The sequence below is a fragment of the Dendrobates tinctorius genome, unplaced genomic scaffold, assembly GCF_039654945.1.
Source record: "Dendrobates tinctorius isolate UK_male_01 unplaced genomic scaffold, ASM3965494v1 ptg000233l, whole genome shotgun sequence".
NCBI lineage: Eukaryota > Metazoa > Chordata > Amphibia > Anura > Dendrobatidae > Dendrobates > Dendrobates tinctorius.
In genome coordinates, this window is record NW_027361900.1 from 1,973,761 (window position 1) to 2,001,729 (window position 27,969).

Consider the following 27,969-nt stretch of genomic DNA (forward strand, 5'->3'; position numbering starts at 1 on the left):
CATCCCTTGCACCATGACGGTGCCATCGTTGTATAGGCTTATGGTAAGTGAGTTGGTGTCATCATCTGCTTGGCTTCTGATTTTAATCTGCCGGCCATTATTAGTGTTGCACTTAGATATATATTTATAATGTTTGCACAGGGTGGTGTGCCAGGCTGAGAGTTGATCTGTGTAGAATAGCAGGTTGGTTTTTCTTTTATCTTCCTCTTTGGTGTAATCAGCAATAAGAGTTTCTGGTTTCTCTCTGATTGTGATTCCTTTCCTGGCTTTACTGTTCCTCTGCCCATGTGTTGTCTCCATGTCTGACCCCCTGGTGTCCTGTGTCTCCAGCTCTGTGCTTTGCTCATTTACTCCTTCTAAATTTGGGTTTTCCATTTTTGTGGTTATATAGTAATTATAATCCTTATTTCTAAGAGGGTTAATTTGTAAGACGTCTATAGGCTGTTTGGGGTTGCAGGATGGTACAACCTTTGGATGCTCAGGTCTCTGGATGTCCAATGAATGCTGCCTGTTGTTTGCAGTCTGTCCTCCAAGAGATTCTTGCTTGGTCCTTTAAATCCTCAATGTCTTCCTCTTTCATAAATAACCTAAAGTCCAGCTCAGATCAGATCCCTTTTCTGTTCCACGGAGTTGATTTTTTCCAGGTTTTGTCTTACAGTTGGCTCATTACAAGGTATAACAAGAAAACACAGAATGACAAATTTGCAAAAATACTCTGCAATAAAAAATGGCAGTAATCAGCAAGTGCTGGATAACAAATACAGGGTATTCAGTTGATACTTTTTGTTGCGCAAAAAAAATGAACATCAAGCTGCTCCACCACGTCAAGGTAACCCCTATCGAAGCAGTCCCTATCTAATGTATTAAAAACCTGAACATGTGAACAGTGTCTAATATGAACAGGATTCAGACAGGCCGCTCGCTAGTATGGGCTTGTGGTCTGAGACAGCTCTTATGTGCACGTCACACAAGAGAGGGGTGGGGTCTCCCAAACCATGCAAAGCAAGGAAAAAAACGGATTAAAAACACAAATGTGACATGCACAATTGTGAACACATCGATCAGACAATGCTCACACCACCCACTAACTGAGATACAACAAGAAAACACAGAATGACAGATTTGCAAAAATACTCTGCAATAAAAAATGGCAGTAATCAGCAAGTGCTGGATAACAAATACAGGGTATTTAGTTGATACTTAAATGTACATCAAGCTGCTCCACCACGTCAAAGTAACCCCTATAAAAGCAATCCCTATATAATGTATTAAAAACCTGAACATGTGAACAGTGTCTAATATGAACAGGATTCAGACAGGCCGCTCCCTAGTATGGGCTTGTGGTCTGAGACAGCTCTTATGTGCACGTCACACAAGAGAGGCGTGGGGTCTCACAAACCATGCAAAGCAAGGAAAAAAACGGACTAAAAACACAAATGTGACATGCACAATTGTGAACACGTCGATCAGACAATGCTCACACCACCCACTGAGATACAACAAGAAAACACAGAATGACAGATTTGCAAAAATACTCTGCAATAAAAAATGGCAGTAATCAGCAAGTGCTGGATAACAAATACAGGGTATTTAGTTGATACTTTTTTGCGCAAAAAAATGTACATCAAGCTGCTCCACCACGTCAAGGTAATCTGTGAGTCACCGGAGGAGCAAAAAACAAAAATGCAAGCTAAGTCCAGAAAACCAGAGAGGTTGGTAGCTAGCGGATTGCAGACCCCTGATCCTATTCACAACAACTAACAGTAGCCGTGGAGCCTTCCTACGGTGGTCCTAGACGCCTCTTCACAGCCGGAGAACTAAATAAGCCTAAAGAAAGAAAGGGGAAATCTAAACTGCCCCAGAGCAGACCCCAAAGCAATAGACAGCCCCCAACATGTATTGTCAGTGAAAACAGATGAAAACACAAACACAGATAGAAAGACAGGCAGAGCAAATGATGGGGCCCAACTAACTAGATAGGAAAGGACAGAAAAGATGCTGGCTGCAATCCGCAAAAACCCTACCAAAAATGTCCCAACATGTCTGATAGGAAAAACGGCCCTGAAGTCACTAGACTTCAAAATCCCTATATCAGCACTCCGATATATTCTGAAGACAGAGCAAAAGAGATTTAACCGATCAGGGACCAAAATGGAAATTCAGTAGGGCCCCAGTCGGGGCTGGCAGAACACAAAACTAAGCAAATCAAACAAAATCTCATGGAACAATAACAGAGCAAAACTTAACTTTAGAAGACAGGAACTGAACTGGAGGCCAGAGCTCAGAGCAGAGAAATCACCAGCAACCCTACAGGGCGTCGGCTGCCTTATATCCACTCAGAGATTCCGGATGTCCAATCGCAATCCACCTGTTCAGGTGACAGGTTTCTCTCATCCAAATCAGTTTCACCACCTCCTTTCACCAGCAGAGGGAGTTCATAGGACATCAAAGGTGAACGAGAAAATGAGCTCACAACAGTACCTCCCCCTAGAGGGGTCACCGAACCCTCATCCACGCCACCAGGCCGATCAGGATGGGCCCGATGAAAAGCACGAACCAATCTTTCGGCATGAATATCAGATGCTAAGACCCAAGAATTATCCTCCTGGCCATAACCCTTTCACTTAACCAAATACTGGAGTCTCCGTCTAGCCAGACGAGAATCCAGTATCTTCTCAACCTCATATTCCACATTACCTTCAACCAATGCAGGGTCAGGAGATGCCACCACAGGAACTACTGGCTCAACAAACCTCTTCAACAGAGACTTATGAAACACGTTATGGATCTTAAATGTAACAGGAAGAGCCAATCGAAAAGAGACCGGATTAAGAATCTCCAAAATCTTGTAAGGTCCAATAAATCTAGGTTTAAACTTTGGAGAAGCCACCTTCATAGAGATATTCTTTGATGACAACCAAACCATATCACCCACCTTAAACCGGGGACCAATGGTCCTATGCCGGTTGGAAAACCGTTGGGCCTTTTCCTGGGAGAGAGATAGCTTATCCACCACTTGGTCCCAAATCTAATGCATTCTCTCCACCACAGTGTCAACACCTGGGCAGGCAGAAGACTCCACCTGCCCTGAAGAGAATCGAGGATGAAACCCAAAGTTACAAAAAAAATGTGACATCAAAGTGGCAGAACTAGCTCTATTATTTAAAGCAAATTCGGCCAAGGGCAAAAATGAGACCCAATCATCCTGATCAGCAGAGATAAAACATCTCAAATAAGACTCCAAAGTCTGGTATGTTCTCTCCGTCTGCCCATTGGTCTGAGGGTGAAACGCAGAGGAGAAGGAAACTGAATTCCCAGCTTGGAACAAAAAGTCCTCCAAAATCTAGAGACAAACTGAACTCTTCTGTCAGATACAATGTTCTCAGGAATCCCATGCAAGCGAACCACCTGTTGCAAAAACAAAGGCACCAACTCTGAGGAAGATGGCAACTTAGGGAGTGGTACAAGATGGACCATCTTAGAGAATCTATCACAAATCACCCAGATAACAGTCATCCTCTGAGAGACAGGCAGATCAGAAATAAAATCCATTGAAATATGGGTCCATGGCCTCCTGGGCACCGGCAAAGGCATCAACAAGGTTTAGACCGGGAGCAAGTCCCACAGGACTGCACAAAATTCCTGACATCACAAGATAAGGCGGGCCACCAAAAAGACCGACTCACCAAATCTCTAGTACCAAAAATACCTGGATGACCAGCCAATGCGGAGCAATGAACTTCAGACATTACTCTCTTCCTCCACTGGTCAGGAACATACAATTTTCCAATGGGACAACGCTCAGGTTTGTCCTCCTGAAACTCTTCCAGAGCACGTCTCAAATCGGGCGAGATGGCAGAAAGAACTACCCCCTCACCTAAGATGGTAGCAGGCTTGGTCACAATAGGAGAATCAGCAAAGAAACTCCTAGAGAGGGCGTCTGCCTTGACAGTGCCTGGAAGAAAAGAGACCACAAAATCAAAACGTGTGAAAAACAAGGCCCACCTAGCCTGTCTAGGATTCAAGCGTTTGGCCGACTCAAAGTAAATCAAATTCTTGTGGTCAGTGAGGACCACGACTTGATGTCTAGCTCCCTCCAACCAATGTCTCCACTCCTCAAATGCCCATTTCATGGCTAACAGTTCCCGATTCCCCACATCATAGTTGCGTTCAGATGGGGAGAACTTTCGGGAAAAGAAAGCACAGGGATTCATTTTAGATGTTACCGAATCTTTTTGGGACAAAACAGCTCCTGCACCAATCTCTGAAGCGTCCACCTCTACCTGGAACGGGAGTGAGACATCAGGTTGCCGCAAAACCGGGGCAGAAGTGAACCTCCGCTTCAGCTCCTGAAAGGAAGAAACAGCCTCTGGAGACCAATTCAGCACATCAGCACCCTTCTTAGTCAAATCAGTCAATGGTTTGGCAATACCAGAAAAATTAGCTATAAATTTACGATAAAAATTAGCAAAACCCAAAAACTTCTGGAGGGCCTTCAAAGAAGTGGGCTGAACCCAATCATAAATGGCCTGTACCTTGGCCGGGTCCATTTCAATAGTTGACGGAGACAAAATAAATCCCAAAAATGAAATCCTCTGTACACCAAAAAGGCATTTCGACCCCTTAACATACAGGGAATTCTCCCTCAAAATCTGGAACACAGTCCGAACATGTTCCACATGAGAGTCCCAATCCCTGGAAAAGATCAAAATATCATCCAAATAGATGATCAAAAATTTATCCACAAAGTCCCGGAAAATATCATTCATGAAGCACTGGAAGACAGAAGGGGCATTAGTGAGCCCAAAAGGCATCACCAGGTACTCAAAATGTCCCTCCGGAGTATTAAACGCCGTCTTCCATTCATCCCCATGCTTAATGCGAATAAGATTATACATCCCCCTGAGGTAAAGCTTGGTAAACCAGCAAGCACCTTTAACTCTGGAGAATAGATCAGAAATCAGGGGTAACGGATACTGATATTTAACAGTAATTTTGTTGAGGGAACGATGGTCAATACAAGGCCATAATGAACAATCTTTCTCGGCCACGAAAAAAAACCCAGCACCCAAGGGTGAAGAGGATGGTCTAATATGACCCTTCTCCAACGACTCCTTAATATAAGATCACATAGCCTCATGCTCTGGTACAGATAAATTGAAAAGTCGACCCTTGGGAAATTTACACCCAGGGCTCAGCTCAATTGCACAGTCATAACTCCTATGAGGAGGCAAAGACGCAGACTTATTCTCACTAAATACATCATAAAAATCAGCCAAATAGTCAGGAACATCATGCGACTGGGGAGAGGTGGAGAAAACAGGAGTGTCACTAAGAGCACACTGACAACCTCAACTCACCACAGACACAGATTTTCAATCCAAAACTGGATTATGGATTTTCAACCAGGGAAACCCCAGAACAATGGTATCATGCAAATTATGCAACACCAAAAATCTGCAATTTTCTTGATGGTCTGGGGTGACCCGCATTACCACCTGGGTCCAAAACTGAGGTTTATTCTTCGCCAAAGGAGTAGCATCAATACCCCTCAAAGGGACAGGCGTCCGTAGAGGTGTCATAGGAAACCCACAACGTTTAGCAAAATCCAAGTCCATCAGGTTCAGAGCCGCTCCTGAATCCACAAAAGCCTTAGTGGAAAATGTGGACAGGGAGCAGATCAGAGTAATTGCCAGTAGAAACTTAGGTTGAACACCACCCACAGCAAATGTGTGTGCAAAACGTTTCTCTCGTTTAGGGCAGACAGAAATATTATGAGAGGCATCTCCACAGAAAAAACACAGCTTATTACGCCTTCTGAACTCCTGACGTTGCGCCCTAGACAAAACTCTCTCACATTGCATAGGTTCAGACGTTTGTTCAACAGGTGGCAACATTTCTCGTGTAATTTTACGTTCACATAAACGCCGATCCACCTGAATGGCTAATGACATAGAATCATCAAGACCTGAGGGAACAGGAAATCCCACCATAGTATCTTTTACGGTTTCTGACAAACCCTTCTGAAAGAGAGCTGCCAAGGCACCATCATTCCAGGTAGTAAGGACTGCCCACTTTCGGAATTTTTGACAGTGCAACTCTGCAGAATCCTGACCCTTTCTCAATGCCAACAGGGCTTTTTCAGCTTGATCAATAGCATTAGGTTCATCATACAACAACCCCAAGGCTTGAAAAAATGCGTCCACATTAGTTAGAATAGGATCATCAGGTGTCAAAGAAAACGCCCAATCCTGGGGATCGCCGCGCAGCAAAGAGATGACAATTTTAACCTGCTGCGCAGAGCTCCCCGATGAGCTAGGCTTCAAGGCAAGAAATAATTTACAATTATTCTTAAAATTCAAAAATTTAGACCGATCCCCAAAAAAACATCAGGAGTAGGGATCTTTGGTTCAGCAGCATGTGAATGAGCAAGATAGGCGGAAATTCCCCGGACTTCAGCAGCGAGCTGCTCCACACAATCAGACAATTGCTTAATCTCCAGTAAGAAAAAATTCCTCCTACGGCCCCAGAGAAAAAAATATACATTAAAAAAAAAAGAAATTCTGACACTTTTATTTTTTTTTTATACAATTCTTTCCTGCTATTGAGTACCCTAGAATCTGCGGTATGGCTGGTGATTCTGTTATTTTGAGTCACCGGAGGAGGAAAAAACAAAAATGCAAGCTAAGTCCAGAAAACCAGAGAGGTTGGTAGCTAGCGGATTGCAGACCCCTGATCCTATTCACAACAACTAACAGTAGCCGTGGAGCGATCCTACGGTGGTCCTAGACGCCTCTTCACAGCTGGAGAACTAAATAAGCCTAAAGAAAGAAAGGGGAAATCTAAACTGCCCCAGAGCAAACCCCAAAGCAATAGACAGCCCCCAACATGTATTGTCGGTGAAAACAGATGAAAACGCAAACACAGACAGAAAGACAGGCAGAGCAAACGAGGGGGCCCAACTAACTAGATAGGAAAGGACAGAAAAAACCCTACCAAAAATGTCCAACACGTCTGATAGGAAAAACGGCCCTGACGTCACTAGACTTCAAAATCCCTATATCAGCACTCCGATATATTCTGAAGACAGAGCAAAAGAGATTTAGCCGATCAGGGACTAAAATGGAAATTCAGCAGAGCCCCAGCCGGGGCTGGCAGAACACAAAACTAAGCAAATCAGACAAAATCTCATGGAACAATAACAGAGCAAAACTTAGCTTTAGAAGACAGGAACTGAACTGGAGGCCAGAGCTCAGAGCAGAGAAATCACCAGCAACCCTACAGGGCGTCGGCTGCCTTATAGCCACTCAGAGATTCCGGATGTCCAATCGCAATCCACCTGTTCAGGTGACAGGTTTCTCCCATCCAAATCAGTTTCACCACCTCCTTTCACCAGCAGAGGGAGTTCATCGGACATCAAAGGTGAACGAGAAAATGAGCTCACAACAGTAACTCCTATTGAAGCAGTCCCTGTCTAAATGTATTAAAAACCTGAACATGTGAACAGTGTCTAATATGAACAAGATTCAGACAGGCTGCTCCCTAGTATGGGCTTGTGGTCTGAGACAGCTCTTATGTGCATGTCACACAAGAGAGGAGTGGGGTCTCCCAAACCATGCAAAGCAAGGAAAAAAAGGATTAAAAGCACAAATGTGACATGCACAATTGTGAACATGTCGACCAGACAATGCTCACACCATCCACTAACTGAGATACAACAAGAAAACACAGAATGACAGATTTGCAAAAGTACTCTACAATAAAAAATGGCAGTAATCAGCAAGTGCTGGATAACAAATACAGGGTATTCAGTTGATACTTTTTTTGCGGAAAAAAATGTACATCAAGCTGCTCCACCACGTCAAGGTAACCCCTATCGAAGCAGTCCCTATCTAATGTATTAAAAACCTGAACATGTGAACAGTGTCTAATATGAACAGGATTCAGACAGGCCGCTCCCTAGTATGGGCTTGTGGTCTGAGACAGCTCTTATGTGCACGTCACACAAGAGAGGGGTGGGGTCTCCCAAACCATGCAAAGCAAGGAAAAAAAATGGATTAAAAACACAAATGTGACATGCACAATTGCGAACACGTCGATCACATGCGGCTCCGCTCAGTACACCTCATACTGTACACATGCGGCTCCGCTCAGTATACCTCGTACACACGGCTCCGCTCCGTACACCTCTTACACACGCGGCTTCGCTCCGTACACCTCGTACACACACGGCTCCGCTCCGTACACCTCTTACACATGTGGCTCCGCTCCGTACACCTCGTACACACAGGGCTCCGCTCCGTACACCTCGTACACACACGGCTCCGCTCTGTACACCTCGCACACACGGCTCGGCTCCGTACACCTCGTACACACGCGGCTCCTCTCCGTACACCCCGTACACACACGGCTCCACTCCGTACACCATGTACACACACGGCTGCGCTCCGTACACCTTGTACACGCGGATCCGCTCTGTACACCTCGTACACACACGGCTCCGCTCAGTACACCTCGTACACACAGGGCTCCGCTCCGTACACCTCGTACACACACGGCTCCGCTCCGTACACCTCGAACACACACGGCTCCGCTCCGTACACCTCGAACACACACGGCTCCGCTCCGTACACCTCGTACACACACGGCTCCGCTCAGTACACCTCGTATACACACGGCTCCGCTCCGTACACCTCGTACACACGGCTCCGCTCCGTACACCTCGTACACACACGGCTCCGCTCCGTACACCTCGTACACACACGGCTCCGCTCCGTACACCTAGTACACACACGGCTCCGATCCGTACACCTCGTACACACACGGTTCCGCTCCGTTCACCTCGTACACACACGGCTCCGCTCCGTACACCTCGTACACACGAGGCTCCGCTCCGTACACCTCGTACACACGCGGCTCCGCTCCGTTCACCTCGTACACACACGGCTCCGCTCCGTACACCTCGTACACACACGGCTCCGCTCCGTACACCTCGTACACACACGGTTCCGCTCCGTTCACCTCGTACACACACGGCTCCGCTCCGTACACCTCGTACACACACGGCTCCGCTCCGTACACCTCGTACACACGCGGCTCCGCTCCGTACACCTCGTACACACGCGGCTCCGCTCCGTACACCTCGTACACACACGGCACTGCTACATCCACCCTGTAAACCCCTCCTGACCCCACACATAAACTTCCCCTCATCCAGCACCATGACAACCAGCACAGCAGAGTCCTTCACACACTGAGACCCCTGATCATGTGACCCCTGACTCCTCCCCTCCTGTGACCTCATCACAGGTACTGTGCGCACAGAGCAGTCATATATGTGGAGTGCCGCTCTGCAGGTTAGTGGTGGGCAGTCCGGCTCTTCTGGCTCCTTTCCCCACTTTTCTCCCTCCTGTCCCTTCACTATAAAGCCTTGGCCTCATTATACAGCTGTACAGGGGTCTAGTGAAGGCTTTTTAGCTCTTTCCTCAGACTGTAGCTCCTGGGAACAGGCCCTCACTCCTGTCCCCTCACTATAAAGCCTGGGCCTCATTATACAGCTGTACAGGGGTCTAGTGAAGGCTTTTTAGCCCTTTCCTCAGAGTGTAGCTCCTGGGCACAGGCCCTCACTCCTGTCCCTTCACTATAAAGCCTGGGCCTCATTATACAGCTGTACAGGGGTCTAGTGAAGGCTTTTTAGCCCTTTCCTCAGACTGTAGCTCCTGGGAACAGGCCCTCACTCCTGTCCCTTCACTATAAAGCCTGGGCCTCATTATACAGCTGTACAGGGGTCTAGTGAAGGCTTTTTAGCCCTTTCCTCAGAGTGTAGCTCCTGGGCACAGGCCCTCACTCCTGTCCCTTCACTATAAAGCCTGGGCCTCATTATACAGCTGTACAGGGGTCTAGTGAAGGCTTTTTTGCCCTTTCCTCAGACTGTAGATCCTGGGAACAGGCCCTCACTCCTGTCCCCTCACTATAAAGCCTGGGCCTCATTATACAGCTGTACAGGGGTCTAGTGAAGGCTTTTTAGCCCTTTCCTCAGAGTGTAGCTCCTGTGCACAGGCCCTCACTCCTGTCCCTTCACTATAAAGCCTGGGCCTCATTATACAGCTGTACAGGGGTCTAGTGAAGGCTTTTTAGCCCTTTCCTCAGACTGTAGATCCTGGGAACAGGCCCTCACTCCTGTCCCCTCACTATAAAGCCTGGGCCTCATTATACAGCTGTAAAGGGGTCTAGTGAAGGCTTTTTAGCCCTTTCCTCAGACTGTAGCTCCTGGGATCAGGCCCTCACTCCCGTCCCTTCACTATAAAGCCTGGGCCTCATTATACAGCTGTATAGGGGTCTAGTGAAGGCTTTTTAGCCCTTTCCTCAGACTGTAGCTCCTGGGATCAGGCCCTCACTCCCGTCCCTTCACTATAAAGCCTGGGCCTCATTATACAGCTGTACAGGGGTCTAGTGAAGGCTTTTTAGCCCTTTCCTCAGACTGTAGCTCCTGGGCACAGGCCCTCACTCCTGTCCCTTCACTATAAAGCCTGGGCCTCATTATACAGCTGTACAGGGTCTAGTGAAGGCTTTTTAGCCCTTTCCTCAGACTGTAGCTCCTGGGATCAGGCCCTCACTCCTGTCCCTTCACTATAAAGCCTGGGCCTCATTATACAGCTGTACAGGGGACTAGTGAAGGCTTTTTAGCCCTTTCCTCAGACTGTGGCTCCTGGGAACATGCCCTCACTCCTGTCCCTTCACTATAAAGCCTGGGCCTCATTATACAGCTGTACAGGGGTCTAGTGAAGACTTTTTAGCTCTTTCCTCAGACTGTAGCTCCTGGGAACAGGCCCTCACTCCTGTCCCTTCACTATAAAGCCTGGGCCTCATTATACCGCTGTACAGGGGTCTAGTGAAGGCTTTTTAGCCCTTTCCTCAGACTGTAGTTCCTGGGAACAGGCCCTCACTCCTGTCCCCTCACTATAAAGCCTGGGCCTCATTATACAGCTGTAAAGGGGTCTAGTGAAGGCTTTTTAGCCCTTTCCTCAGACTGTAGCTCCTGGGATCAGGCCCTCACTCCCGTCCCTTCACTATAAAGCCTGGGCCTCATTATACAGCTGTATAGGGGTCTAGTGAAGGCTTTTTAGCCCTTTCCTCAGACTGTAGCTCCTGGGATCAGGCCCTCACTCCCGTCCCTTCACTATAAAGCCTGGGCCTCATTATACAGCTGTACAGGGGACTAGTGAAGGCTTTTTAGCCCTTTCCTCAGACTGTGGCTCCTGGGAACATGCCCTCACTCCTGTCCCTTCACTATAAAGCCTGGGCCTCATTATACAGCTGTACAGGGGTCTAGTGAAGACTTTTTAGCTCTTTCCTCAGACTGTAGCTCCTGGGAACAGGCCCTCACTCCTGTCCCTTCACTATAAAGCCTGGGCCTCATTATACAGCTGTACAGGGGTCTAGTGAAGGCTTTTTAGCCCTTTCCTCAGACTGTAGATCCTGGGAACAGGCCCTCACTCCTGTCCCCTCACTATAAAGCCTGGGCCTCATTATACAGCTGTAAAGGGGTCTAGTGAAGGCTTTTTAGCCCTTTCCTCAGACTGTAGCTCCTGGGATCAGGCCCTCACTCCCGTCCCTTCACTATAAAGCCTGGGCCTCATTATACAGCTGTATAGGGGTCTAGTGAAGGCTTTTTAGCCCTTTCCTCAGACTGTAGCTCCTGGGATCAGGCCCTCACTCCCGTCCCTTCACTATAAAGCCTGGGCCTCATTATACAGCTGTACAGGGGTCTAGTGAAGGCTTTTTAGCCCTTTCCTCAGACTGTAGCTCCTGGGCACAGGCCCTCACTCCTGTCCCTTCACTATAAAGCCTGGGCCTCATTATACAGCTGTACAGGGTCTAGTGAAGGCTTTTTAGCCCTTTCCTCAGACTGTAGCTCCTGGGATCAGGCCCTCACTCCTGTCCCTTCACTATAAAGCCTGGGCCTCATTATACAGCTGTACAGGGGACTAGTGAAGGCTTTTTAGCCCTTTCCTCAGACTGTGGCTCCTGGGAACATGCCCTCACTCCTGTCCCTTCACTATAAAGCCTGGGCCTCATTATACAGCTGTACAGGGGTCTAGTGAAGACTTTTTAGCTCTTTCCTCAGACTGTAGCTCCTGGGAACAGGCCCTCACTCCTGTCCCTTCACTATAAAGCCTGGGCCTCATTATACAGCTGTACAGGGATCTAGTGAAGGCTTTTTAGCCCTTTCCTCAGACTGTAGCTCCTGGTCACAGGCTCTCACTCCTGTCCCTTCACTATAAAGCCTGGGCCTCATTATACAGCTGTACAGGGGTCTAGTGAAGGCTTTTTAGCCCTTTCCTCAGACTGTAGCTCCTGGTCACCATGTGATCTCACCATAACCCTAACAAGCTAATTAAGGTGTGAAATCTTGGTCAAAATTATCTCAATACACAAATCTCCAAGGGTGCCCAAAGTTTTGCATCGCCCTTTTTCCTTTTTGCAATTATGAAATTGTAAAAAAAAGTCTATATATATATATTTTTTTAATATTATTTTTGTCTAAAATACAAAGGCCATGTGTCATCTTAGAGGTTCGGCCTTTTAGAGATCATTTCATCTTCATCTTACTACTGCTCACAATAACGGTCATTTTGACCCGGGGCGCCCACACTTTTACATGCCGCTGTCAATGCTTCATCCCGCTGGTGCTCAATATTTAATAGGGTCTTACTATTAAACTTAATGAAAAGTTTGGTGAATTTCTTTGAGCTGTTATTACTAGAGATGAGCGAATATCGTCGGAGAAGTTGTTATTGGCTAATATCACTTACCGAATAGCTGCATCGGGACCCCGGATCCCTGGAGCGCTCCCGATAATCAGCTGCATGTGTCGCCCTCCATGCAGGTGCTGTGACTATCACACAGCGCGACACACGCAGCTGATTATCGGGAGCGCTCCAGCACACTGAGTCCTGCACACACTGAGGCCCCTGATCATGTGACCCCTGACTCCTCCCCTCCTGTGACCTCATCACAGGTCCTGTGCACAGAGCAGTCATATATGTGGCGGACACTCCTGGATCTTCTGCTTTCTGGGCCGGTTCCTCCTGTGAGTCCTATTAACCCTTTCGCTCCCTGTATTCTCCTTTCTGACAGGACAATATCTGAATTCGGATAGTGTGACAGGAATATAAGCAATGTGGAAGGAAAAAATGACAATTGTACTTTATTTCCTCACAAAAATGTGACTTTAGCCCAAAATTGTCAGCGTAACAAATCCTTATTTTCCCCACTGTAGTTTGTAGACTCCATATACAGATCCCTTAAGGGCGAAAAGAGCTGAATTCCCCACTTAAGTTATTGCATTTTGGAAATTGCCCCCACTGGGAATTTATCTCCAGCTAAAGGCACAATTGTGTCTCCATGGGGGTTGTGCTCGCAGCCCAACATCGTGCGGCCTCCAAAGAAATGCCACCCCGCACCATTACTGACCACTGCCAAACCGGTCATGCTGAAGGATGTGGCAGGCAGCAGATCGCTCTCCACGGCGTCTCCAGACTCTGTCACGTCTGTCACATGTGCTCAGTGTGAACCTGCTTCCATCTGTGAAGAACACAGGGCACCAGTGGTGAATTTGCCAATCCTGGTGTTCTGTGGCAAATGCCAAGCGTCCTGTACGGTGTTGGGCTGTGCGCACAACCCCCATCTGTGGACGTCGGGCCCTCAGACCATCCTCATGGAGTCAGTTTCTAACCATTTGTGCAGACACATGAACATTTGTGGCCTGCTGAAGATCAGTTTGCAGGGCTCTGGCAGTGCTCCTCCTGTTCCTCCTTGCACAAAGTTGGAGGTAGCGGTCCTGCTGCTGGGTTGTTGCCCTCATACGGCCCCCTCCACATCTCCTGGTGTACTGGCCTGTCTCCTGGTAGCACCTCCAGCCTCTGGACACTACGCTGACAGACACAGCAAACCTTCTTGCCACAGCTTGCAATGATGTGCCATCCTGGATGAGCTGCACTACCTGAGCCACTTGTGTGGGTTGTAGAGTTCGTGTCATGTTACCACGAGTGTGAAAGCACAACCAACATTCAAAAGTGACCAAAACATCAGCCAGAAAGCATTGGTACTGAGATGTGGTCTGTGGTCCCCACCTGCAGAACCACTCCTTTATTGAGGGTGTCTTGATAATTGCCAATAATTTCCTTCTGTTGTCTATTCCATTTGCACAACAGCATGTGAAATTGATTGTCAGTCAGTGTTGCTTCCTAAGTGGACAGTTTGATTTCACAGAAGTTTGATTTACTTGGAGTTATATTCTGTTGTTTAAGTGTTCCCTTTATTTTTTTGAACAGTGTATATAGATAGAGAGATTTTTTGTTCTTTACGTTGGAGGGTCCAATTCCAGCTATTGCTGTGGGACCTGTGATTTCTATCTACTCCACTGTGTACAGGATAATAGAGTATAATAAAGTAGTTATGGACGTGACGTAACTAACATTGTGCAGTGTCTCTGCTTTCCATATAGTGATGGATATTTCTTGTTGCTGAAACTGTGATATTTTTCCCCTTTAAACCTTTTTTAAACCCCTCTGATCAGTGCGATCATACAACATACAAGCCTCTGATGGCTCCGGTGATGCCCTGTACTACTGTAGTGCCGTGTATCATCACTGCCTGTCAGTGTAATACTAACGGCCCCATACACATGAGATCAGAGTTGGCTGAACGGTCATTTGGCAGACGGCGATCTCTCCCGACTCCCCCATACACACAAATATTCCAGCTTTCCTGTGGTCTGTATGAGAGAGTCGCCTCCAGACTCCTCTAGAGGAGGATTATCTACAGGAAGAACAAACGGATTATCCTCTGAAATTCAGGATGCCAGATCCTTCTCTGCCCTAACATCATCTGTCGGGAGGCCCCCAAATACATTATGTGGTCCGCCAAACCCCCCGAAATCAGAGCTTTCATGGAACTTTAGTGTAATGTGTATGGGGGCGTTATAAGGTAACTTATTGGACGCTGCCTCTGGCCCGGCCTAATAGACCTTCATACATTGCAGCCCAGACCCCATTATTAGGCATGTAAGTATCGTAGTAACTAGGCCGCCCCATACTATCGAGTACTTGGGGGCGGGGGGCATTCAGCCAAACTCTGTCACACCTTCTTAGATGCCATGTTTGCTTTTCAGGGTTTTTGTTGCAGCCTCCTCTGTGCCGTCCCTGCGGTGTACATCTATGTTCTGGGGCCCAAAAAGATTAATTTCTTTTTAATAAACGTTTCACGTTAAAATTTATAAAATGTGTCTTCTGCTTTTTACATATTTTTTTCTTCTTACAAGAATTGTTGGAGCCAATTTTTCTTTAGAAACATTTTAATATTGGCTTTTTCTGGAGTTTTTCTTGTAATATAGGAAAGTCTAAGGCCAGAAATAAACCCCATAAATCACTGGAGACTTTGTGGTCAGATCATTTCTGTCCGTTGTGTTTGTGGAAACTAAAAATCTTTTCTAAAAGCCTCAAACTTCTGTGTGTGACTCAGAGCTGAGATCTAACGTGATAGAAGATTCCAGTGCGGGGAAGACGGGAAACCTTCATATAGACGGCCGGTGGGGATGGAGGCAGTGACCGACTCTGGCCAAATCTGTCTCTAGAGCTGTAGTAGAAGATGAAGATGTCGTCCTCATCATGAAGGAGTTATTTCTCATGTCGCGTGTAATGAATATCTCCTGCAGTATTGCTAATGCCGATTCCAGTGTCGGTAATGAGACGAGAATTAGCGTTATGGAAGATGAGTCTATGAGGAACGTGTTCAGCTGCCGACTCCGAGGAGGAAACTGCTTGTTGTCTGTGGCCTAAATATATAGGTTTTATTAGTAGATGTCAGGGAAGAAAACTAAACCCTGTAAGATAATAAATCTCCTCATATGTTTCCCTTATTATCTCCAGTAATTGTATTATTACACAGGATTCTTATGATGTTACATCGGATCATCTTCTTCTCATTCAGGTCTCTACAATATCGGATCCTCTCAGTGAAGATCTTCTACAAAAGAGAATTTTCCTGATTTACCCATCAAGGATGGATATGGACAGAGACAAGATGGCGGAGAGGATGTTACACCTCACCCTAGAGATCCTCTCCCGTCTCACTGGAGAGGTGAGAGATTCTGATGACGTCATGGATCGCCCTCACCCAGGGCCGCGGGGTACTCGGTACCGGGCCCGTTGATCTCAATGGGAGTTGTCACGGTAGCTGTGACCCGGTCCGTGGCCCTGGGCATCCATTGTAAAAGGGGGATGATTGCAAGTACTTGTGGATAATGATTAAAGTTTATGAGTGGATGATTCGTGACGCCACCTGTGGTGTTCGGCAATGAAGATTTTAAGCTGACGTTGCAGACAGATCCTCTGGGACAGATGGTGTGGTGCAGCAATGATGTTGTGGCCCTCCACAGGTAGGGCTGCAGTCCCAGGGCAGAGTAGACGTAGAGATAGTGAAGAGAGGGAGATGGTGCGGTGTTAAGCACAGAGATGTAGCAGTGCTGAGTGTGTTGGTGCAGGAATAAGTGGAGGACACCAGGGCATGTAGTTCCAAAGCTTTACTCTCAGTCTGTCGTGCATACAGGTGCCCGCATCCGTGCCATGTCCTCCAGGTCAGGAGCTCAGCCAACCTCCAGGCAAGATGAAGTACTCCGTTCCAACTCTCCGCCAACATATGCCTTTCCTGAACGTCTCCCTTATAGCGCCTATTTGAAGTACTCACAGTGCTGAGTTACACTGGAGTTCCTCCTGTCAGATATTCCTATGAACTCTACTTGTACGGCAGACAGCTGTAGCCTGCTTCGGGGACTAATTGCTACTATGTCCCGGCTCACTCACGTTGCTGTTGTGCCCCCAAGTCTTGTGTGGGAATAAAGTGGTGACAACTTCTATTCCTCCGGTGTCTGCTGCAGGACCATTAGTATCCATACAACCTCAGGGACCGGACCCCGGCCATTCGCTTAGAACTTGAGGAAGGCCTCTGCTCTAACCCTAGTCCTTAGTTCTCTTCTTCTCCTTACGTTCCGAACAAAACTATCTTTCCTATGGAGAATTAGGCTTTCTGAATATCTCTTTCCTGTGCCAGCAGACCCAGGTCACTGAGGTCTGCTGCAGCACTTCCTTCAATCCATCCCACTCAGAGGATCTTATCTCACAGACTACTTAGTCAGACTGACCCCGAATCCTATCTTCTCCCGCTCTTTGGTGCAGACTAAGCTCCTCCCACCTCCCAGCACTCTTCGTCTTCCAAGCAGGGAGCCACCAAAGGTGCTTTGCTACACTACTATGTTGTGTGGGATGCAGGTGTTGGAGCGTGGTCAGGTGTCTCCACCTTACCTGGATGGTGGGGCACCACACCTCAGGAGGAGGTGCAGTACCTCTGTGGCAACTGAACCCTCAGGGGCGCCACATACCCCCCCGTTAAACACAGCATGTTCGCGGGCTGCAAGTGAAACAAAGACAGACAATATAAGGAACATACAAAAATTTTTAAATGCTCAATAAACAATTCTTATACTAAACTTTCTGATATGGGAGGCACTGATTCTTGAACATGGCATAACAACTTAATTAACTATCTATACTTAATATATTACTTAATTTTAAAGTTATGTTACCTAATTTAAAGTGCTATGGAAGTAAACTCACTACCAGTTCAAGTATTATTCTTCTCTGTCTTTCACATTTTCACTGTCTCTGCTAGACTATGGGTGACAACCGCTGATGCCTGGTTCATCACCTGTATTCAAATCTTTATTCAAATTTTACACATCCTTATCAAAGTACTACCATAAGTCTAAATTCTGTAAAATATTCACTCCTAATCAGATACCTAGATATTACTACCAGCTAAACTCTATATAAAATCTGTTCTATTGCTATCAACATTTTTATTAAAGACCACTATAAAGTTCTGTAACTATACTCTATTGCTATTAATATTTTTAAGGCACATCATATAATACTTCACATTAAGACGTCAATAATTCTTGCACGTGTTGGACACCGCTCCCAGCCGGGATTTCTTGCAGTGTCCTTTGGGTGGGAGCCATGCTCCAAGTTGAGGTAGTTCTTATCTATAAAAGACTTATGTAAAACCAAGAGAGGGCACCTTAAGAGGCTCAACTATTTACAAGGACAGTTTGTGGATCACTCATTGTCCATGATCTCTGCAGTTCAATAAGAAATGCTGCCAATGCAACTAAGCAAAAAGAAAACTGAAGAAAACATGATAACAAAAAGGCACAACGGTGCTAATACCCTCCTGGGTAACAGTTAGTTATCGTGGACATGTTCCTTAATGTGGGTCTCCTCCTTGGGTGGTGGAAGCAGGTTTCTTGGGCTGCTTCCAGGGGAAAACTTCAGGTTTTCCTCTTCCTGTTGATGATCTACAAATTGCAGGTATTCCTGGTCCCAAGGAGTTAAGGTGGTGGCTGGAGCTGCCTGTGTAGATGGGGTGGCAGCTGATGGAACCATTGCCTGGGGTACAGCAGGGGTGGCAACTTGTACCAATGTGTGTTGTTCCTCAGCTTCAGGTGATATCTCCGCTGCTCTGCTTTTTGGTCTGACAGCTGGTGAAACTTGAGTGCTGCCGCTTAAGACCTGAGCAAGCACTGGACCATTTTGGTCCACAGGTACAGTTCCCAGCACCAGGATCATGGCAGGGGCAGTGATCATACCTGGTGCCTCCTGGTGATGTTCTGGCTCCGGTGCAGGTACCGGGTGGTGAACGGTGGCAGCTGCAACCTCCGGAGCTGCTTGGTGAGCGGGCGACAGCTGGATCTGAGCGGGCACAGGACTGGTGCCTGCCGATGCCTCCGGTAGGGACCTGTGCGGCCACGCCGGGTCCGGGCGGGGACACAGCCCTTGCCCCACAGGCTGCTCTGGGACTCTCATGTATCTCCTCCTGGCAGGCCGCATCCAGTGGCAGTATCGACTTGGAGGTTGTGGCGGGTCCTGCAACTGGTATCGCAGCGGCCGTGGGTTCCGCAGGTGCTGTCTGGGAGAGAGTTGTTTTTCTCCACCGTTTTCTCCTGGCCTCCATCCTTCTTCCATCATGGTGTCCTGGCGTTCTCTCTCCTTCCTGGGCTCCTTTCCCACCACGGGGCTTCGCTCCTCCTTCTGGGGGCGGCGTCTTCTTCCTACTCCTCCATACCAGGCCAGTATACGAACCCCTCTGGGGCTGGGCCATGTTGCTGTAGCATAGAAGTTTAGGCAGGAGAGGCCCAGAACAGTTTGCGCTCTTTTCTTAGGACCACCCATGTTGTCATGCCCTTCTTCACTGCGGCGGCCATTTTGAGAGTCCATTTTACAGTTTATCAATTTGGTTATCTTGCACATTGTCAGCAATCCTTAAGTCCAATAAATCTTCGGCACACAGAACCCGGTGGCACCGGGCTTCGGCATCCTGTTCGTGACGCCAAAAATGCATCGCCCTCACCCAGGGCGGCGGGGTACTCGGCCCGTTGATCTCAATGGGAGTTGTTGCGGTAGCTGTGACCCGGTCCGTGGCCCTGGGCTTCCATTGTAAAAGGATGATTGCAAGTGCGTGTGGATAATGATTAAAGTTTATGAATGGATGATTCGTTACGCCACCTGTTGTGTTCGGCAATGAAGATGTTAAGCCGACGCTGCAGACAGATCCTCTGGGACAGATGGTGTGGTGCAGCAATGATGTTGTGGCCCTCCACAGGTAGGGCTTTAGTCCCAGGGCAGAGTAGACGTAGAGATAGTGAAAAGAGGGAGATGGTGCGGTGTTAAGCACAGAGATGTAGCAGTGCTGAGTGTGTTGGCGCAGGAATAAGTGGAGGACACCAGGGCATGTAGTTCCAAAGCTTTACTCACAGTCTGTTGTGCATACAGGTGCCCGCATCCGTGCCATGTCCTCCAGGCCAGGAGCTCTGCCAACCTCCAGGCAAGATGAAGTACTCCGTTCCAACACTCCGCCAACATATGCCTTTCCTGAACGTCTCCCTTCTAGCGCTTATTTGAAGTACTCACAGTGCTGAGTTACACTGGAGTTCCTCCTTTCAGATGTTCTTTGAACTCTACTTGTACGGCAGACAGCTGTAGCCTGCTTCGGGGACTCCTTGCTACTAAGTCCCGGCTTGCTCACGATGCTGTTGTGCCCCCAAGTCTTGTGTGGGAATAAAGCGGTGACAACTTCTATTCCTCCGATGTCTGCTGCAGGACCATTAGTATCCATACAACCTCGGGGACCGGACCCCGGCCCTGCGCTTAGAACTTGAGAAAGGGCTCTGCTCTAACCCTAGTCCTTAGTTCTCTTCTTCTCCTTATGTTCCATACAAAACAATCTTTCTTATGGAGAATTAGGCTTTCTGAATATCTCTTTCCTGTGCCAGCAGACCCAGGTCACTGAGGTCTGATGTAGCACTTCCTTCAATCCATCCCACTCAGGGGATCTTCTCTCACAGACTACTTAGTCAGACTGACCCCGAATCCTATCTTCTCCCGCTCTTTGGTGCAGACTAAGCTGCACCCACCTCCCAGCACTCTTCGTGTTCCAAGCAGGGAGCCACCAAAGGTGCTTTGCTACACTACTATGTTGTGTGGGATGCAGGTGTTGGAGCGTGGTCAGGTGTCTCCACCTTACCTGGATGGTGGGTCACCACACCTCAGGAGGAGGTGCAGTACCTCTGTGGCGACTGAACTCTCAGGGGCGCCACACTCACATTGCATCATTCTTATCTATGGGAATAACAGATGGACAGAACTGGAGAGGTGAGGACTCTGGAAATGTCTTTAGTGAGATTTATTAATGTGTCTCTCCATAACCAGGAATACACAGTGGTGAAGAAGACCTCTAGTGATCGCTGTCAGGACCCTGTGTCTGAGGGATGGGGAAGACCCCTGAGCCCAATCACGGGGCCTCCACCTCACCCCCTGATTCATGAGGACATCAATGACCTGAAGATCCTAGAACTCAACTACAAGATGATTGAGCTGCTGACTGGAGAGGTGACACTGCTGGGAATGCTGGGACATTATACAGTAACACTATGAAGGGATCGGGGGGATGACGGTATCATTGTATGTGTCAGCTTCCTATAAGGTGTCAGGATGTCGCTGTCTATTTCTCCATGGAGGAGTGGGAGTATTTAGAAGGACACAGAGATCTGTACAAGAACGTCATAATGGAGGTTCCCCAACCCCTCACATCACCAGGTAATAGACAGGACTAAATACACACGGCCTATAATTATCTGTATGTAGAGAATGAATTCAGTCCCTGTATGTGTTTCCCCCAGATCTATCCAGTAAGAGGACAACACCAGAGAGATGTCCCCGACCTCTTCTTCCACAGGACTCTAACCAAGAAGATCCCAGTGCTCCTCAGGATCATCAGGTATATGGAGAGAAGGTGTCAGGAGATCTCCCCTATGATGTGTAGACGGCTGTGAAGGTCTTGTGCTCAGTCTTGTTTTATCCACCAGTATTATATGTTTTATACTTGTGTAATGAGAACGGTGGAGATGGCAGGATTAGAGCTGATCATAGATGGGACTTCTCCATCTGTCGGTGACTTTTACAATATGTGTTTCAGGGTGAAGATCTGACCCATATTAATACTACAGAGACATATGTGAGGGGTGATGAGTGGTGTAAAGAGGAGATTCCCACATATGACTACCCAGGTGAGTAGTAACCACTGAATGCAGAGAAGTCACAGATTCCTCTCAGTCACCGGCTGTGGCTGCTTTATCGGTGGTGTAGTCCGGCCGTATTACCATGATCACCATTTTGCCTCTAGACCACATTCTCCTCCACCCAAAACTGTTCAAATGACTTTGGGCATTGAAAGCCCTTTTCTATAGAACTTACAACCTGGAGGATCCACCTACTCCCTGGTATTAGTGTGAGGGTGATCCCTTAAAGCAAGATCTATATGATTGCTTGTACCTGACCCAATATAGGCCGAGTGCGCGCTTAAAGAGTCACACCGAACTCACAGGCCGGATTCACACTACCTTGTGTGATACGAGAAACTCGCACGAATCTCTCGTAATCAACAACCGGTGCTACCGCTGGTACTCAGGACCGGAGATGCGGCTGCATAGAAATACATGCAACCGCAGCTCCGGTCCTGAGTGTCGGCGTCAGCGCCAGGTGTTGATGCGAGAGACTCGTGCGAGTTTCTCACATCACACACAGTAGTGTGATCCTGACCTTACATGTCTACTCTTTTCTCAGTAAAGCTTGCACAAAATTGAAGTTTATTCTCAAAAGAAAGGAAATAGCCATTCTCTCCTTCACATTAGGAGACGCTGACCGTTACCTGCCCAGATCTGTAACTATAAAGCCAAATGACGGCGTACGTAGAATGTGCTGACAAGATAGAAAATCACTTGAAGAAAAATCTTATGCTGGGCCTGTAAGAGAAAGCGGAGGGTAATGATGCTGTTGGCTTCCTAGATCCCTGAGATCTTATCGGATGAATCTTCTCTCCCTTCTGTGCTGCTGAATGTCTCATGGTCCCTACAAGACCAGGTCCAGTCTTTCTGGCCAAACTTCCCCTTTATGATCGACAACAGTAAATGTGCAGTGAGGCCAAGTGTGAATTTCTGTCCAATAACAGCAGAGTTTCCCTTTATCCTGACTTTTCAATTTGTATTAAAACCAACTAACTTCAAGGAGGATTGTGATAATCTCCAGGACAAACTTTCCACCTGTGCCATGATAGATCTCTAAGCTGTGCATGGCTGAGGGCTGTAATATACATTTATTCCCGCCTGCAGGAGATGTGTTGGCTCCAGCCCTGGTTTCATGGATTCACTCCACCTCATACATTACATTGTTTTTGAGCCTAAGGAATTCAGATTACTGCACAATCTCTCCTGAAATGGGGAGCAATATTATTTTCTCTAATCTTCTGCTCAGGATCCATAGTAGCTCCAATGGTCCACCATAAATGAGGGCAACTCTGGTTTACTGTTGTGTAATCTGTATTTGTAGTTTTCAGTTAATGAGATTCTCGTGCTCTGGGGCGGGGCTGTGGGTGGGGCTTGGATGGGCTGTAGGAGGGGCTTTATATGGTGCTCTGATTACATATTCATCTGTATTGGCTTATGACAGGTCGCTGACCCCTCACTGACCTGCCCCCATTATTACATAATGCATATAATAGCATTGATATTATTGGTGATAATTCCTATAATATTGTGGCAATTGTGAGGCTTAGAAAAAAATTACATCCTGTAAAATGACACCAGCGGCGCCTGCGCAGTAGCCTCTGTCTCTTACTTATAGATGCTACTGCACAGGTGTCGCCATTTTACTTTTGAATGTAAAATATGCTGGACTAATTAGCGGTTGCCATGTCATGTTTCGAGAGCCCCTAATGTGCCTAAACAGTGGAAACCGCCAACAAGGGACCCCATTTTAGAAACTAGACCCCTTAGGAAACTTATCCAGATGTGTATTGAGCACCTTGAACCCACAGGTGCTTCACAGAAGTTTATAACGTAGAGCCGTGGAAATAAAAAAAATATTATTTTTCACAAATCTTTTCAGCTCCATATTTTGCATTTTCATAGGGGTAACAGGAGAAATTGCTCCATGCAATTTCTCCAGAACATGTAGATACCCCATATGTGGGAGAATACTACTGTTTGGGAGCATGGCAGAGCTTGGAAGGGAGGGAGCGCCATATTGGAGAGCAGATTTTGCTGGAATTGTTTGTGGGTGACATGTCACATTGTCAGAGACAATGACGTGTCTAAACAGTGAAGTGACCCCATTTTGGAAACTAAATCCCCCAAGGAACTTATCTAGATGTGTGGTGAGCACTGTGAACCCCCAAGTGCTTCACAGAAGTTAGTTACATAGAGTTGTGTAAATCATATTTTTTGCACAAAAAATGAACTTTTCGACCTCAAATGTTTTTTCCAAAATGGTAACAGTAGAAATTAGACCCAAAAAGTTGTTTTGCAATTTGTCCTGAGTATGCTGACACCCCATATGTGGGGGTAAACCACTGTTTGGGCGCATGGCAGAGTTCAAAAGGGAATGAGAGCAATATTGGAGAGCAGATTTTGCTGGAATTGTTTGTGGGTGACATGTCACATTGTCAGAGCCCCTGAGGTGCCAGAACAGCATAAGCCCCCAAAAGTGACTGCATTTTACCAAATACTTCCCTGAATGAATTCTTCTAGTGGTGCAGTGAGCATACTGACCCCACAGCTGTTCCATAGAAAATTATACCATTGGGCAGTGAAGAAAAAATAATTATATTTTTACAATTAAAATGTTGTTTTAACCCCAGATTTTACATTGGAAAATAGGTAGATAGGTAAATGGTCACTACACCCATAGATGAATTCCCCCTGAAGTGACCCCATTTTGGAAATGACACCCCTCTGGGAATTCATCTATGGATATAGTGACCATTTTCACTACATGGATGAATTCCAGAAACTCATAGAAGTTTCAGAGCAAAAATTGCAAAAATGTCATTGTAGTGCCCAATATATTGTGCCCAGCTTGTGTATCTGGAGACCTCCCTCCACCTACCCCCGGAAATTATTAAGTCAGCTCTACTCAAATGTGTCTGTCACTAAATAAACCAAATGCTTGAATGTCAAAACAGTTGAAAAACGTGGTTCTGTGTGGAAGATTGTAAAGCCGTCATGGAGGCATAAGGCTGGCAGTGATGGGCATTGTGGGTAATAATAGCAGGGATCATGCCTCATTCCTCTCTAGGAACATACACGACATCTTCTCTGGGGGTTCTTTCTTGTTTCAGTTACTGGGATGAGTGCAATAAAATGTCGCTCAGTGAGTCTTCTCACATCTTCACATTCTAAAGGATTGGCGGGGACAACATTTTCAAAAACAAGATTTTCAGTGACCTTTTCCTGATAATTGAGGAAAGTATCTGCATTTCCGGCTTTTTTGTATAACACAAAAGAATTATATGTGGCCACCTGAAACAAATACATGACTAACTTTTTATACCAGATATATGATTTTCTTGATACCTGGTATGGCTGTAGAACCTGATCTGCAAGGTCCACACCCCCATATATTTGTTGTAGTCAATGACAGACACAGGTTTTGGAGTAGTGGATCTCTGTTGGTCTGCAGTGGCCCTTGTGGCATCTGTGTGGATCGAGCTCAGGATAAAAATATCTTTTTTATCCTTATACTTAAGGGCAAGCAGCTCTCCATTGTGTAAAGCCCCTGACTGCCCCTTTCTGAACTTTTTGCTGACCATTGATTGTGGAAACCTCTGATGGTTTTTGCGAATGGTCCCACAAGCCCCTACGTTATGTTCAACCAGACTTTTTAATAGAGATATGCTGGTGTAATAGTTATCAACATACAGATTGTAGCCTTCTTGTAAAAATGGAGTTATCAGCTCCCAAACGATTTTTCCAGATGTCCACAGATAAGTAGGGCATCCTGGTGGGTTTAGTTGGCTATCATTCCCCTCATAAATACGAAAAGCTTTCATAATAGGTCCTAGGAAGAATGGAAGAAAACATAGCGGTTGCTTGAACAGGGCGGTTGGACCAATAGGACTGAATGCTCATTTTTTTAACAAGCCCCATAGCGAATGTAAGTCCTAAAAATGTTTTCATTTCTAGGACATTAGTTGGTGTCCATAAATTTGACCTAGCATAATAGGATCGTGGATTCTGGCTGATGAATTGGGACGCATATAAAATTGTAAGACAATATGCTCTAGCAAGCTATCTGTCAGAAACAAATTAAAAAAAATAATTGGTCCAAAATGTTCCACCTCCATATTTCTACCAGGAATGGCATTAAAATTAGGGATGAATGGAGTAGCCGAATCCGAAGCCTCCCATCTGGGAAATGCTGCATCAAGAGGCAGAGCCCCTTGGAGATTGGCGTGTGCCAATTCGCGAGCACTAGGGACAGCGCTAGTACTGGGCATTGTTCCCTGAGTTGGAGACATTTCTCCAGAAGCGCTATTTGTCCTTCTTGTTGTACTGGTCCTTGTGTGTGAGGATGGACCAGAATCACTGCTCATTTCTGAGCTATCACTGTCACTGCTACTAAAGCCCTCGAAATCCACATCGCCATCTGACACTGCACTTTCTTCACTGTCAGAACATAAAAGTGCATAAGCCTCCTCTGCACCATAATACTAACGGGCCATTTTATTTGTTTTTATTTTATTTTTTTCTGGAAATAGAAAACTCTGATGTGACCAAATTATTGGGGAGACAATTGAGAAAAGCCTAATTCTTTAGCCTAACCCTAACTTTAGCCTAACAGTAACCCTAACTTTAGCCCCAACACTAACCCTATCTATAGCATTAACTCTAACCTGCCTTATCTGTTTTTCCATTGACAGATGATGGACCTGAGTGGGGACTTGTTTTTTGTGAGATGAGAATTGGTATTATTTTCGCCTACATAACATTGATTGGTTTCTTTTTATTCGATATTTGGGAGGCAGAATGAACAAACAGTTGAACACCGCACACTACTGGCTCATCCAACACGGTTCTATTAGACTGTGAACTGTTATTGTCTTGGTAAATAATTAAAGTTTTTTACATAGCTTGCCATTTTTATGGACAGTTTAAGTAGAAATGTTCAAAAATATAAAACTCAAGGATATTTTATTAAAAAAAATTGTTTTTTTATCTTAGCAGATGACTATAACAGGAGATCAGATGGACAGTTGACATCTTCAATTTTTAAATCTGATATTCTTGAGATCCTACAAGATACAAGTGAAGTGATTGCTGTTACTCCAGATATATCATCATCCATTCACAGCAAAGATCTGTCATCTGATCCTATGAAACAGGTCCCATCTCCTGACTCATTACTGATTACTAAGGGAAATCAAGGTCACAAAAAAAGCAGTAAAAAACAAACTTCTCCTAAAGTAAATAAGTCATTTTCATGTTCAGAATGTGGGAAATGTTTTAACAAGAAATCTCTTTTTGTTGCACACCACAGAACACACACAGGGGAGAAGCCTTTCTGCTGTTCAAAATGTGGGAAATGTTTTAACAGTAAATCAGAATGTGTTAAGCACCAGAGAATCCACACAGGAGAGAAGCCTTTTTCATGTTCTGAATGTGGGAAATGTTTTAGCCAGAAGGTGATTCTTGTTAGACATCAGAGCAGTCACACAGGGGAGAAGCCTTTTTCCTGTTCAGAATGTGGGAAATGTTATAGTCAGAAAGCGATTCTTGTTAGACATCAGAGCAGTCACACAGGGGAGAAGCCTTTTTCCTGTTCAGAATGTGGGATATGTTTTAGCCGGAAAGCGATTCTTGTTAGACATCAGAGCATTCACACGGGGGAGAAGCCTTTTTCCTGTTCAGAATGTGGGAAATGTTTTAACCGGAAATCAGATTTGTTTAATCACCATAGAACTCACACGGGGGAGAAGCCTTTTTCCTGTTCAGAATGTGGGAAATGTTTTAACAAGAAAGAGCATCTTATTACTCACCAGAGAACTCACACAGGGGAGAAGCCTTTTTCCTGTTCAGAGTGTGAGAAATGTTTTAACCGGAAATTACAATTGGTTTATCACCAAAGAACTCATACAGGGGAGAAACCTTTTTCATGTTCAGAATGTGGGAAAACTTTTAACCAGAAATGTCATCTTTTTAGTCACCAGAGAATTCACACAGGAGAGAGGCCTTTTTCCTGTTCAGAATGTGGGAAATGTTTTAACCAGAAAGCGCTTCTTGTAAGACATCAGAGCAGTCACACAGAGGAGAAGCCTTTTTCATTTTCTTAAGATAAGTAAAATATTTCCTGGCAATCAAGTGTTAATAAACATCAGAGACGTCACATAGGGGAGAAGCCTTTTTTATGTTCATAATGTTGGAATAGTTTTAACCAAAATTGAATCTTCTTAAATGGGTTGTCTCTTGTCATTCCTCATGTTTGCTGACAAAAGGATAAAACGAAACTTTATTAATTCCAA

At 46.1% G+C, this 27,969-nt stretch overlaps 2 protein-coding genes across 2 annotated transcripts in view; one reads left to right on the forward strand and one right to left on the reverse strand.

Moving 5' to 3' along the window:
• LOC141060261 (uncharacterized) overlaps positions 1-27,969 on the reverse strand; it is a 184,161-nt gene that overhangs the window by 9,351 nt on the left and 146,841 nt on the right. The gene's annotated exons all lie outside the window — the stretch shown is intronic.
• On the forward strand, positions 26,061-27,905 carry LOC141060183 (uncharacterized). The gene is made up of 2 exons (XM_073556435.1): positions 26,061-26,554; positions 26,675-27,905. Exon 2 carries the CDS (start codon positions 26,824-26,826, stop codon positions 27,778-27,780), a length of 957 nt encoding a protein of 318 aa, XP_073412536.1. The 5' UTR covers positions 26,061-26,554; positions 26,675-26,823; the 3' UTR covers positions 27,781-27,905.

What these genes read in the sequence shown, in the direction of transcription:
- LOC141060183 (XM_073556435.1), top strand. Translation starts at nt 26,824, where the DNA reads ATGAAACAGGTCCCATCTCCTGACTCATTACTGATTACTAAGGGAAAT.